This window comes from Hesperophylax consimilis, chromosome 10, assembly GCF_061612785.1.
Source record: "Hesperophylax consimilis isolate HC1 chromosome 10, BYU_Hcon_1.0, whole genome shotgun sequence".
Classification (NCBI taxonomy): Eukaryota; Metazoa; Arthropoda; class Insecta; order Trichoptera; family Limnephilidae; genus Hesperophylax; species Hesperophylax consimilis.
In genome coordinates this window covers 21,820,268-21,835,576 of record NC_142845.1, presented here as the reverse complement: position 1 = coordinate 21,835,576, position 15,309 = coordinate 21,820,268, and the positions used below count along the sequence as shown (strand labels likewise).

The following is a 15,309-nucleotide window of genomic DNA, read 5'->3' as shown; positions in this document are numbered from 1 at the left end:
AATTCCAGCTAGACACACCTCTCATGATGGCATTACCATATTTTATAATGTACATTCTATATCTAATATTAACATTGTCAGCCCAAATTTCAAATATTCAAATGCTGTCCACGCAACCTTTACCTCTCAAGGAAAAAAGTATTCTATTTTGTCAGCTTACCGCTCTCCCTCATTATCCACAAATTTGTTCATACACGAAATTAAAACTTTTATTGACGAACATAGCTCAAATCAATTTGATTTTTCATTTTTAATGGGAGACATTAATATAAATATACAAAACGCAATACTAAATCCATCTGCAAACGAATACTTAAACTTACTGTACACCAAAGGTTACCTATCTTACCTGAACAGTACTACTAGGCCCAATCATCCTAATGATTCATGTCTTGATCACATATTTCTGAAAGCAAAAAAAAAATACCCAAATAGATCTGCTACCTTAAAAATTGACATTACAGACCACTATCCCACCTTCTACGGTCATTGCGTTATAAATTCTCCCAGAAACATCGATCCCAATAACCAGCAGGAAATAAAAACAAAAATTAATTACCTATCACTAGACATATCACTAACAACCGAAACATGGGATTCGGTGCTTTCTAATAACGACCCTAATATGTCTCTAAATAACTTTTATGAAATTATTCAAAACCACATTGAAAAATGTTATGAACAAAGAAAACCACCTAAAAGTAAACATAGACACATAAAACCATGGATCACACGTGGTCTAATAATATCAATACATCATAGAAATAAACTATTCAAATCTTACAAAACTTACGAAAACCATTGCATAACCAACAATGAAACACAAAATTACAGCAAAAGGAACCATTATATTATATATAGAAATTACCTTAATACTCTTATAAAAAAATGCAAACAACAGTACTATTCTGAACAACTCCAAAAAGCACAAAACGACTCACGAAAAACATGGAACATCATAAATGAGATCTCAAACAGGAAACAAAAGGATCACAAAATTCCCCAAAAAATTGTAACCGAACATAATATAATCTTAGAGAATGCTGAAGATATTGCAAACAATTTCAATCACTTTTTCACAAACATTGCATCTACCCTAATAGACAATAACCCTTCTCTTAGCTTACACTCTCAGAATGTATTCTCAGACTATTTAGAGACTAAAAATTCTACCTCTGAACTATCTGAATTCATGGAAATTACAGAAGTTGAAATCTCAAACCATATTGATAACATAAGCGTTAGGTCTGCAAATGGTCCTGATAACTTAAGTAATGCTACAATTAAATCCATAAAACAACATATAATCAAACCACTACATCATATATTTAACGCATGTATCAGTAAGAGTATTTTCCCGGATTTATTTAAACTTGCGAATATCATTCCAATACACAAATCAGGACCTCGATGTAAAACAGACAACTACAGACCAATCACCTTAACTTCTCAATTGTCCAAGATATTAGAAAAATGTATAAAAAAACGAATCATCGATTTTCTGGAATCTCATGCACTCCTATCAGCTAACCAATATGGCTTTAGAACCAAACTCGGCACTGACGATGCTATATTTAATTTAACCAATAGAATTTATTCTAACCTAGACTCAAATATTAAAACCCTAACAATTTTTTTAGATTTGAAGAAAGCCTTTGACACAGTCAACCATAGTACTCTCTTAAATAAAATATCCAACATTGGAATTAAAAATAAATGTCTCATGCTTTTACAAAATTACATTTCGAATCGACAACAATGTACAAAAATTGGAATGTGTTTGAGCAATTTTGATACAGTAAAACACGGTGTTCCACAAGGGACTGTATTAGGGCCGCTACTCTTTTTAATCTATATAAATGATTTATGTAGCATTGTTATACCTGGTAATATTTTCTCATTTGCTGACGATACTGCAATAACAGTCCAAGGAAATACATGGGAAGACACAACTAATAAGGCTAACAAATGTATTACTATTGTCAAAGAGTGGCTAGATAGAAACCTTCTTACTTTAAATTATGAAAAAACTCTCTGTATTCCTTTCTATAACACACTGAAGTCAGCTCCCAAAACTAATCTTAATTTAAGATTTCATAATGTAAATTGTAACCCTACCGCATGCACAAACTGTAAAGAGATGAAATCAGAAAAAAATATTAAGTACTTAGGTGTAACCATAGATTCTCAACTAAAATGGACCAGCCATATAGAAAAAACTGTTAACAAACTGAGATATTTAAATTATATTTTTAAAAGAATGTGTAATATAGTTAATATAAAAACCATAAAATTAGTTTATGATGCACTAGTTCATTCATCTATTTCCTATGGAATAATTGGTTGGGGAGGAAGTTACAATAATCATCTCAAACCATTAGAAATTGCCCAAAAATCAATAATTAAGATTATGTACCAGAAAAGTAAATCTTATCCCTCCAAACAATTGTTTAGGGAAACCGATATTTTGGACCTTAGACAAACCTATAGTTTTCAATGTCTTAAATTTATCTACAAGCACCCAAACAATTTTATTAAAAATTCTAATCGTTCCAGTCGAAGATGTGGCGCCTGTGAGTATGTTATACCCCACTGTAAAACTAGACAGGCCCAGAGACACATTAGTTTTATTGCTCCAAAAATCTATAATTCAGTATGTTCAACCCTTAAAGAGACCACTCGTCAAAATCTTCATTCATATAAAAAATATATCAAAACTTGGCTCAAAACAGCCAAAATAGATATTTTTTTCTTATAAGTTATTAACAAAGCCATTAATTATACTTACAACTAATTAGCTTTAAGAGTAGATATATAATAAAGTCTGCTATGTGTTTGTTGTATCAATTAATACTTGTTGTACCAATTAATATTCATTGAGCACTTAAATATTTTTGGAATTTTAGTAAAAAGTAACTGAAATTACGGTAAAATCAATCACCATGTACAATATTTTATTTTTATTTAAACCACTGTTTTAAATATCCACATACAAATAATAATGCCCACGCACAGGCCTCGCCTTTGTGGGATTTTTTTTGTTACTCTCTTTTATTTTTTGTTATTATGTATGTACCTGTATATATATGTATCAAAAAATTTTTTCAATTTAAAAAAAAAAAAAAAAAATTTAGTGATGATCTTATGTTAGTTGCTAATTGTCCACATCTAGAAAGAATTCGTTGGGATTCCACGCTGGTAGGTGGTATTAATTTTAAATCCCCGTAGCAGTTTTATAGATATACTACTCTACGCTGCATTTAGAATTCGAAATTTGCAGCTCCTTTTACATAATATTTGATATTAAAATCTCTGACTGGTTTAATTTTTGAAGAGATTTTAGAATTAAGTCCTAGATCAATAGCTCTATCGAACTTTTCTTGTAGATTTAATTCAACTTCCTCCGCAATTTCAATGTCTAATTTGGACATCAAAAAAGGCATCTTTTTCAATTGATTTCGACATGTCAGCAACCGTTGAGATTATTGTTGTTTTGTTCAAACGCCTAAAATTGAACAGTGGGTCTAAATTAATTTCTGCATAATCTTGATGGCCTTTTTGCCAAAACTGGAACAAAGAAGTTACACGAGTCTGACATTCATTTATTCAACGAGCAAGTGACTCTTTCAATTGAAGAGCAAATCCACTATTTTAAAGAAATCGGTGTTTCAGCTGACAAAGCTAAAATTGAGAAGTGAAACGGCTCTCTGAAAAATCCCAGTGTAATGATGTCACCAGACTAAATACTGAAAGTTATTCAAGCTCTAATAGAACTTTCCTTACTTCTTAGAAACAGCACAATAAATATAACCTACCCCAAAACCTTTATGAACTGTATCCCAAGATCTCAAGCTATAGTGCATTCTAATCTTACAATGAATGAATGAATGAATCTTTTAGGTTTAACTTAATGGCTGTGGTTCCTGACCGCCGGCTGGCCATCACACACAAGCTGAAGAGCCTGGAGTCAAACAAGGGCGTGTTGCAAAGTGCCCTGCGACAGCTGTGCAAGATCAAGCAGAAGATGGACAAACTCAAGGCCAAGCGGGAGGCTGATATTACCAACAACACCGTCATACATCTAGGTAGGCACCACCCAACATCTATGCTTCCTGACCGCCGGTAGACACCACCAATATTACAATGAATTAAATTACAAAATTGGCTGTTTCACAAAGATACGGTTTATACATACATGTGAATTTGTTCGCCTACTTGAACTGTTTATATATTATTTTTTTAGATATCCAAAGTAATAGTGAATGTGAAGTCCAACCCGTGGCGGTATGCGAAATGCCTGTTGAAGAGCCGCCCAGCATGGAATTAATTAACATAGATCCGCCCCCCATGGAATATGTGACCCTGACACCCGTAGACTTCATCACAACCATGAGTGTACAATTGTGTGCCAATGATGTATCTTTAGAGGAAGGTAACAAATACTACTTGTGTATTTTATTTTACATTTGTATGCCAAACATCGTTGTTTGATTTTAATTTTTACTTCAGGCTGTAGCAACAATCTGGGAATGTCACCTACCGAAGATGGCAAAAAGTTCTTCATTATTCGACCGGCAGATAGTATGGATGATGGTGTGCAAATTTCAAGCAGAGAACTGAAGGTAAGCAAAACAACTCGAATTATTCATTTTACACAAAAATTGCAATTTGTCCTATCCAGTGGTGGCCCCTGGTAAAAATATGTGAGGGTTTACTAGAGTACAATAAATTTAATAAAGGTATATATCTATTTATAAAGAAGTTTTATTCTCCGCTTGTTTTGTTTAGCGAAGATCTCTATGACCCTCTTGTTGAAATCAGGCACTGAATTAACCCTTTTTCACTAATAGAGCATCCAGTCTGTCCTGGCTCATCATTTTTCTTAAAAAACATTTTATTCTTTTTAATGATGAGATACATCTTTCACTTTCAACTAAGGTCATCGGAGTGGTGAACATAGTTGGTGTTTTAGTAACTTCACAGTCTCGGAAAAGTCTTTTAATAAACAAGTATTAAAATGTTGTAAAATTGACAAAGCGCCATCAGCGTTTGCAAAATCGTTACAGGCGTAAATTGCACAGAGTTGACCTTTTAACTGAACTTTATTTAGGAAGTCATATGTTTTAAGCGGCACACTGAAATCATGTTATGGGAAATTTGACCTGTACTTTAATGTTGCTGCAGAAAAGTGTTTACTAAATTCAAATTATTGTTTCATTTCAGACAGAATTATTGTTTTTGTGGTTTTCATTAGTTTAGTAGGTAGCTCAGGAAAATTGTGGGATTGCATACATTTTGAACAGATTTTGCTTTGAACTCGTTGGGGATATTCCGGATTACAATTGGATTTGAGCTTTTTAACTGCTATTGTCTGAATAAAAAATTACAGTGTGGCATAATTTTTTGTAAAAAATTCTATCAATAAATAAATGTTTCATCTTTGAGGTAGCGTAAGAGCATATCAGCTTGATTGATAGTATTGCTGTCGGATTCTAAAATCTTCTCCATGCACTCAATTTGGGATTCGCGATTCGTATCAACAGTTTTAATTGTTATTTTTATTGAATTCCACCTCGTCTGTGAAACTGAGAAAATTTTGCATTTCACATTTCACTTAAGGGGATTTCGACGAAGATTGGAATGATATTTCGGGGATTTATTTTTTATATTAACTCCACACAGGAGGCCCTGAAGATAATAATTTCCCTCAGGGCCTATGTCATTTTTGGGGATGCTGTGTGGAGGGTCTTTTTGTGGAGAGGAAGGAGTGAACATGGGTCTTGAAGAGTCCCAAGTTGTAGGAGGGAGGAAACACAGAGGCCGGCAGTTCGTTCCACAGCCGAGCTGTTGAACCTAAGAACGAATCGTAGAAGCGACCTGTTCTATATATTTGATAATACTGATATAGGTCGGTAGTTATTAATTTCTTTAGTATCACCTGATTTAAAAATCGGTGTAATAATAGTTTTTTTTGTATATAGATAGAAAGATTCATTTTTTTAAGACTTGTTTATGATATGTGTAATAGGTTTTTTCAAAAAGTTAAGATTTTTTTTCAGAATTTCAACGGTGATCCCACCAAAACCTGGTGCGGACTCAGTTTATAGGTTTTTTATTATGACAACAGTTTCTTGTTCAGTTATCGTTTCGAATGTTCTAACCGTTTTATTTAACGAAGCTACTGGAATTCCTAAGTGGTGGTATTATCTATGTTGTTAGTTATTTCGTTTGCGAGATTTTTTCCGACATTAGAAAAAAATTTATTGAAAGCATTCGCACATTGTTTTGGGTTATCAGAAACTTGCATCATATTATTGTTAATGTGTAGCTTTAAAATGTCACTTGTCTTTCTTTTTTTATCAATTATTTTATTTATTGTTTTCCAAATTGTTTTACTGCTGTTACCTGAATTTAACACCTTTTGTTTATAGAATTCTCCTTTGGTAATTTTAATTACTGCCGTTAGTTTGTTTCTGTATTTTTTAAAGTGTAAGATAATTGAATTATTTTGTGGGATTTTTTTTGTTAGTTTAAATAATTTTTCTTTTTCTCTAATAGAAACCTGTAGACCATGGGTAATCCATGGTTTATTTTTTAAAATATTTAATAGGATAGTATTTAGAATGTGGCAACACAATATATTAGAGTCCACTCCTGCAATGAATGTTGGTTTTGTTTAGGCGGTGCCAGATGATGGGCGGGTGCGCATCAGTGGTGGTGGCGGGGTGGTGGGTGTGGGTGGCGATGCGCCGCCGCGGGCCACGCTGACGCGCCAGGAGCTGCTGGCATTCATCGCGGAGCTTGACGCTGAAGTGCAGCAGTGCCAGCAGGCGCTTGCTGATGAAAACGACAAGAGAAACATGTACAAGGTACATATACATATACTCTCGATTATAGCCACATTGGCCATATTAGATTGAAACCATCTTACATATAAATTTTTTCGTGGCCAAAAGCGGCAGTTTTTATGCGAGCAGCTATATATCGATAGCTTGAAGTAAAAATATTGTATTTCCATAAATCATAATAACATATATGTATTGAGAACACTAAAAAGTTTGCAAACCTTAACTTTTGTGATAAAAATAAGTTTATAGTTCCATATTATAGTACATATTTGTATACGAGGTAAATACAATATTTTAACATGGACTTTCGTTTAGCACAAGGCTGCTTTTACATACGTAAGTTTTTTCCCCCGTAAGTCACTTACTTATGTGACTTCTGGCAAAATTAAAAAAACGACCCTTTAAATCGATGCACTATCATATATCAACAAGACTAAGGAGGAAATTAGTGCTTTATGTACTGGACGTGAATCCGCACAAGACTGTAGATTTAGGGCGCCGGGTCCAAACCGAGTCTTCGTCCGATAGTGATGCTCCTTTACGGTCGATAGTGATGATAGTTGTAAAGTTGAAAATGATTGTAGAGTCTGTCTCCCGCACCCGGTGCTCGGTGAATGTTGGGCACTGGGTGTGCTGTTGTCTCTGCTCGCTTCTGGCGTTTGGCGGTTGCCTAACTTGAGGTAAACGCCAGAGATTTGGAGCAAAAATTAGGCAAGGCGAGGCAGGTGAAGGTCAGGAGTCACTTGTAGAAAGGTAGTAAAACACTTGTTTCTTTGTAAACTGATTTATTGTAAATTATGTTGTGACAAAATCTCGTTAACATCTCCTCCAGCATCTAGCTCAGAATCATACTTAAATATATTGCTGTTTTATACTTACCTCTTCAGTCGTATGTTCTGCCTTCTTGCCAATTCGGGTTGCTTGGGTGGGGACTAGGGAGGTGAATTTAATTAAGAACATCTAATAATTATAAGTCTCGATTTTAACACACTTTGATCGGGTTATTTTTTCGCCGGCTGACCGCTGAAAACGGGCGAAAATAAAGGTCCCGCGCGAATTTGTTTAATTTGTTTTAAATCGCTATATCTTCGTAAATAATGGAAATATTTCAATAAAATTTTCTACATACTAACTCAGCATACCCAAGCTATATAATTTGTAGCTGAAAACCAAGTATTATTTCTAATGCAACATAATAAATCGAAAACAAAGTCATTGTTGAGTAATTAGTATTCAATTTTTTAAGTATAAACTAGGTTTCAATTTTATAAAATTACAAATTATTATATTTTCACCAAGCCCAAATCATTATAAAAACAAAAACAATTGCCACTTCTCAAGTATCGTCAGAGTAACACATTATTACTCATTGAAATACCACGTGTGCAATTGCCTCTCGCACGATACAGCGGACCAAAACCATCGGAACGTGCTAATAATATTGGTTATTTTTTCAAATGAAATTTAAAATAATCACTTAGCGTAGAATGCTTCTCGTATTGCTCACATAATATTGTTTATTTTTTTCACCATACACTATTAGGTTTAAGTTTTTAATCACCTTTATATAATCAGTTACAGTTTACGTCTAAAAATTGTTCATCTAATATTTCCTTGTTCTTCCTCCATATCACTTTCTTCAGAATCACTGAACTGTAATGGCATCACTGACATTCTTCTCCTACAAGGAATTTCTTCACTTCCACTAGATTCTTCTCTTTCACTATGGAATTCAGGCAAATAATTACTAGAACAGGCAGATAAATTATCTGCGACGATTTCGTTATCACTTTCGTAATTTTCAGAATCCATTTTGAAAGGTTTGAAAAAGCAAATATAAATATTATCTCCTCGGAACACAACCGTAGGACAATTTACTTTTTAAAAACTGGCACGCACTTGTAAATATTTATTATGGTCCGCCTAACTGTGTTTGCCGATACCTGCTGTTTTTAAATGCTCGACACTCTCCTCTCGCTCGCACCTAGAAGTTGAGTGGGTGCGGAACAGAGATAGAAAGATTTTTTTCGGGTTTCATGGTCATAAAAACCCTGGTTCCAGGAATTGAATTATTAGAATAACAGAATATGTTATCTAAATTACTTATTTTGTTGATCTTCAAACGCAATACCTATCAAGTGTCAGGTGTTCATTAATAATGGCCATTTTAGTTGAAATATCGATGTACACAAAAGACTCCAAGATAAATACAAAAAAAAGACTTGCATTGCAATTTGATAATTATGTACATATAGTTGGGACCTTTATAAAGAGATTGGTATATAATATTCATAAAAAAACATCAGATAATTTCTTCTTTTCTGCCATTGAAATGAGGCGGGCGCAGAAGGTAGAACTACCCTTCCCGACGTTAAGCATCAATCGACCGAACGGGTAGAACTACTCTTCCCGATTAAAGTGTGTTAATAGGGTTTGTCAAGTGTTAATACTAAATCTAAATTATACTTAGATCTACTTACATCTATAACTCAACTAGTTGTCATATGGTTCGGATTACTTCTTCACTATTCGCATTGTCATTGTTCACTGTAGCTACACTGTTGTCACTGAGTTGATTTTGTTCGATGGCCTTAGTAAGGCCGAAGTCCTAGGTGGCAGCTTCTGCAGTTCTGCAGCTCAGGCCCTCCCGGCCGCTTCTCATCACCGCACTTTCTTCGCCTCCCGCCCAACATTACGTCGCCGGGCGGAGGATAACACTTAAAAATCACTTTCTCTAACTCGACTGTAACTTCTTCATCCGCCGCCCAGCATCACACCGCTGGGCGGGGAGCGCGTACTTCACCACCACTCCTGTCTCGGTCTCCTCTCTCTCCCGCCTCAATCTTGACTGTCTTTCTTTCTTGAGCTCGTAGGACCTATCGCCCTACCCCGCACTTCTCACTTACTTCTTTAAACCCCCCGTCTGTCAACACTTGTCTTTGGGCGCACACTGCGGGACACTCTCAGTTTATATCTCAAATTTATTTGTGACGAAATTTGATTCGTCACAATGTCACTGCTTATATCCAATTCGATCGACGCTCATGCGACATGTGGCTGTTGACCGAAAAGAGGTGGGGGATTCTACCCACCCTACATGAGAGTACATAAGCCACCGAAAAATGTTGCATATTCATTTTCGCAGTAGGCTTGCTGAAGGCGGACTCTTAAATTTGAGACTTGCAAAAGATTTTGCAAGCTCGCCTGTATTACATTTACATGGTTTAATGACACAATAGTTAATACAATTTGTATCTTGACAACTAGATTTTTAGTTTGTCAAGATACGACAAAAAAATAAGAAATGTTTGTATATTAAATTTGATCTTGAAGCGATCAAATGTGTAAAAATGGTTAAGACAGTATTTTTCCGAGGTTTCTAGTGACATAGCGCTCCGAAAGAGAAAAGATTCACTATGCTACGAGGTTCCTGGTTTTTTGTAGAGGCAAATATGTAAAATTAATGGTAAAAAAATGGCGCTCCGAAAGAGAAAAGATTCACTATGCTACGAGGTTCCTGGTTTTTTGTAGAGGCAAATATGTAAAATTAATGGTAAAAAAATGGTTACATTGAATTTGTTAAAATAGCATTTTTAAATACCTCCCCAGTGGTAGCATATCGCAAATAGTTTTTATTTGACTACCGCTGAGGAGATGTACAAGTTAAAACAGGTATTATCAACATATTTGTAATGTTATAATTAGTTATCAAAAATCTGTATACACAAAACTAAACATTGTTCCGCTCGGCCGGGATACGCGCGCGATGCGGTATCGATGCTTTTCGGAGTCTGAAACTTCTGGCCATTTTGGCCGAAACGGGCTATGAAATGAGCAGCGGCGGGGAGTGAGGAATGGCGTGGAGTTGGCACATTTTATAGAAGATAAGATATTTTTTAAAATTGAAAAATATGGTCAACAACGTCCGTTGCACTTTATATAGTAATATTACTGATCCGGCACTAAAATTAACTAAAGATCAAATGACTAAACTACTAACAAACTTTCCAACCTCTCTGGCACCATGTTAGATGTTGGTTTCAAAGTTGGAATCCTCGAGGGACAGGTGAAGTCGTATGAACACATGGTCTCCTCTAAATTGTTAGAGTCTAACTCACAACATGAATCTTCAAACTTCCCAAATTTATCCATGTGCGAAGCTGCTGACGAGCTCGAGGAGAGAAAAAAACATTCGAAAAATATGATTATTTTCAACTTTCCAGAAAGCTTGGCATGTTCCCAAATTGATAAAATTACCGATGACACGATAAGAATAACAAATACACTAACAGCCATAAACTCAACCATCACTAAAGACAACATCACAACCTTTCATCTGGGAATAAATAAAACGGCCAAACCCAGATCCTAAAAATTTTTTTTTTTTTTTTTTTTTTTTTTTTTTTTTTTTCACTTGTAGCAAACACTTTGTGGGTATACATAATTATAATAATTAAAATAAAATAACTTTGTTTAAATACCACTTTATTGTATATATTTATAACCAACCGGTTTCAGTTCAGCCCGAACCTTCATCAGGGTTAATAAAAACATATTAAATTAATTACAGAGGTGTATGGGTACTTATAGTTAAGCTGGAAGAGGGAGAGAGAACATCAACTTTGGTGGGGGTGGAAGACTTAGGTAGGAGAGAGGGGGTAAACATAGGTGCAGGAAATGGAAATATATTTTAAATGGGGCTGTTTGTTAAATCTAATTGTTTATTTAGTAAATTGATTTTATTGACTTTAAGGGATTTTTTTATCTCGAGTGCTTCTAAATTGTTGAGGCGTAGACCTATCCCGTTTCTATGTAATACTTCTACACCTGAAGGCTTATCAAATGAGTGATCTTTATCTATTAAATGTGTTGCAAATTCCGAAAAACCTATGTTGTTTAAGCATCTCAAGTGCTCAACTACCCGCGTTTGAACATTTCTTGCAGTTTTACCAATGTAAAATGCTTCGCAGTCGTTACATTTAAGTTTATAGATGCCAGAATGACTTAAATTATTTTCTTTATCTTTTGAGTTAATTAAAAGTTTACCTAGGTTATTATTGGTATAAAAAGCGGCTTTAATTTCTGTTGGAAATTTTAAAACACACGAGGACGAGAAATTATTAATGTATAAAATTCTACGCCAACCATGGTTTTTATTTACTGCGATGTTGGGGATACTATTGTACAGGAATTTATTACAAAATATGAGTCGTTGTTTTTTTGCAAGGATTTTATCAATTAAGGTATGGGTATATCCGTTATTTATGGCGATAGATTTGATTATAGAGAGTTCAATATTGAAGTTAACTTTAGATAGCGGAATAGTGACAAGTCTGTGGACCATAGAATGGAAGGCAGAATGTTTATGGGAAATGGGATGGTTAGAAGTACTATGAATGACTGTATCGGTAAAAGTAGGTTTTCTATAAATATTAAAATTAAATTTATTATTAATAATGGAAAGGGATAGGTCTAGAAAATTTAAACTGTAATTAGTACCTATTTCTACTGTAAACTGAATATTTTTATGGAACGAATTAAGGAGGGACAAGAAGGAATTAAGTTGACGTTCTGTACCTTTCCATATGCAAAAAATGTCATCAACATAACGTTTCCACATAAAAACGTTATTTAAAAGAGGTGAGTTAGAACTAAAAATATTTTTTTCCAAGTTATCCATGAAGATGTCAGCAAATAGAGGACTCGTAGGAAGACCCATGGGTAGTCCGTATTTTTGTTGGACTATAGCGTCATTAAATTTAAAGTAGTTTTGGTTAAGACAGATGTTAAACATTCGGGCAAGATCGTCAGAAAGATCTTTTGGTAGGTTTGAATTTGTTAATAAATTAGACAGTATAGTTCTACATTCGGGTACAGGTACATTTGGGAATAAATTTACAACATCGAAAGAAACTAATTTACAGTTATTGGGTAGAGACAAATCTTTTAAATTATTGACTAATTCATAAGAATTCTTAATTGTATACACAGGGGAAAATACATTTGAATTATTAAATAAGTGAGTCACAAAGGAAGCTAATTTGTAATTTGGGGAATTACAGCATGATACTACAGGTCTAATGGGACTATTAGTTTTGTGGATTTTTAAGAATCCATATAGTCTTGGGATTTTTGGGTTTTTCGTGAGGAATTTGACATTATCATATGACAGATCTTGAAAAACTGGTGATTTACAAACTTTTAATGCGTTTTTGATGTGTTGTTGAAACTTATTAGTAGGGTCAGTTCGTAGAGTTTCGAAATTGTCATTACTGATGAAGTTGTGCACTTTAGAGTTGTATTCCGAACGGTTCATTATTATTATTGTATTGCCTTTGTCGGCTTTTGTTAAAACTAAATTTTCATTAGTTAACTTTTTACGAATATTGTTTGCTTGTTGATTTTCTGGATAAAACTTTGGAATATATTTAGGGATTAAATCTTGAAGAATTTCAGCACTCTTATATTGGTATGTAGTTGGATAGAATTGTAAGGCTGTCTGCATGTCCACTGCTACATTTTCAATCGCACTGTTAACATTATTTTTAGTATAGTGAAGGTTGTGTTTTAAACCTTTTGAGAGTAATGTAATCTCTTTTGGGGTAAACTGTACAGAAGATAAATTTTGTACCCGATCATAAAATGTATGTTGTGAAGATGGTGGTTGGTTATCACTAGTTTTAGAATTACAGAGATTTTTTAGTTTTTTTTCCAGGATTAAACGTTTTTTGAATGATTCTATTGAAACATAATTCCTAATTTTATCGTCAAAGAGATCCCATTCAACTGGGTGGAGATTATGCACTAATTCAATATGTAAAATTTTGACTTTTAATTTAATGTTATTTCTTTGTTTATATGCATTAATTAAATCTTCTTTTAACCACGCCATTTTAGCTTTATGAATTGAAGAGGACACTGGTAAATTATTGTTAAAACTTGAAGTCAAATAATTGGGGAACACTTTCATTTTAATACACTGTTTATAAAAGTTGATATTGATACACATAATTCTGTATTTAATTGAATATTTTTTATACATTATTGCTTGTTTGGCCGTACTCGCCGATATTAATTTTTCACTTGTAGCAAACACTTTGTGGGTATACATAATTATAATAATTAAAATAAAAAGCAGTAAATAAAAGCAGTAAATAAAAACCATGGTTGGCGTAGAATTTTATACATTAATAATTTCTCGTCCTCGTGTGTTTTAAAATTTCCAACAGAAATTAAAGCCGCTTTTTATACCAATAATAACCTAGGTAAACTTTTAATTAACTCAAAAGATAAAGAAAATAATTTAAGTCATTCTGGCATCTATAAACTTAAATGTAACGACTGCGAAGCATTTTACATTGGTAAAACTGCAAGAAATGTTCAAACGCGGGTAGTTGAGCACTTGAGATGCTTAAACAACATAGGTTTTTCGGAATTTGCAACACATTTAATAGATAAAGATCACTCATTTGATAAGCCTTCAGGTGTAGAAGTATTACATAGAAACGGGATAGGTCTACGCCTCAACAATTTAGAAGCACTCGAGATAAAAAAATCCCTTAAAGTCAATAAAATCAATTTACTAAATAAACAATTAGATTTAACAAACAGCCCCATTTTAAATATATTTCCATTTCCTGCACCTATGTTTACCCCCTCTCTCCTACCTAAGTCTTCCACCCCCACCAAAGTTGATGTTCTCTCTCCCTCTTCCAGCTTAACTATAAGTACCCATACACCTCTGTAATTAATTTAATATGTTTTTATTAACCCTGATGAAGGTTCGGGCTGAACTGAAACCGGTTGGTTATAAATATATACAATAAAGTGGTATTTAAACAAAGTTATTTTATTTTAATTATTATAATTATGTATACCCACAAAGTGTTTGCTACAAGTGAAAAATTAATATCGGCGAGTACGGCCAAACAAGCAATAATGTATAAAAAATATTCAATTAAATACAGAATTATGTGTATCAATATCAACTTTTATAAACAGTGTATTAAAATGAAAGTGTTCCCCAATTATTTGACTTCAAGTTTTAACAATAATTTACCAGTGTCCTCTTCAATTCATAAAGCTAAAATGGCGTGGTTAAAAGAAGATTTAATTAATGCATATAAACAAAGAAATAACATTAAATTAAAAGTCAAAATTTTACATATTGAATTAGTGCATAATCTCCACCCAGTTGAATGGGATCTCTTTGACGATAAAATTAGGAATTATGTTTCAATAGAATCATTCAAAAAACGTTTAATCCTGGAAAAAAAACTAAAAAATCTCTGTAATTCTAAAACTAGTGATAACCAACCACCATCTTCACAACATACATTTTATGATCGGGTACAAAATTTATCTTCTGTACAGTTTACCCCAAAAGAGATTACATTACTCTCAAAAGGTTTAAAACACAACCTTCACTATACTAAAAATAATGTTAACAGTGCGATTGAAA

At 33.7% G+C, this 15,309-nt stretch overlaps 1 protein-coding gene across 1 annotated transcript in view; it reads left to right on the top strand.

The window, feature by feature from the left end:
* caly (ubiquitin carboxyl-terminal hydrolase calypso) overlaps positions 1 to 15,309 on the top strand; it is a 44,225-nt gene that overhangs the window by 9,331 nt on the left and 19,585 nt on the right. Inside the window, exons 4-7 of the mRNA XM_089636721.1 lie at positions 3,901 to 4,085; positions 4,244 to 4,432; positions 4,510 to 4,622; positions 6,681 to 6,869. Coding sequence (XP_089492847.1) covers positions 3,901 to 4,085; positions 4,244 to 4,432; positions 4,510 to 4,622; positions 6,681 to 6,869 — 676 coding nt within the window. The remainder of the gene's footprint in view (positions 1 to 3,900; positions 4,086 to 4,243; positions 4,433 to 4,509; positions 4,623 to 6,680; positions 6,870 to 15,309) is intronic.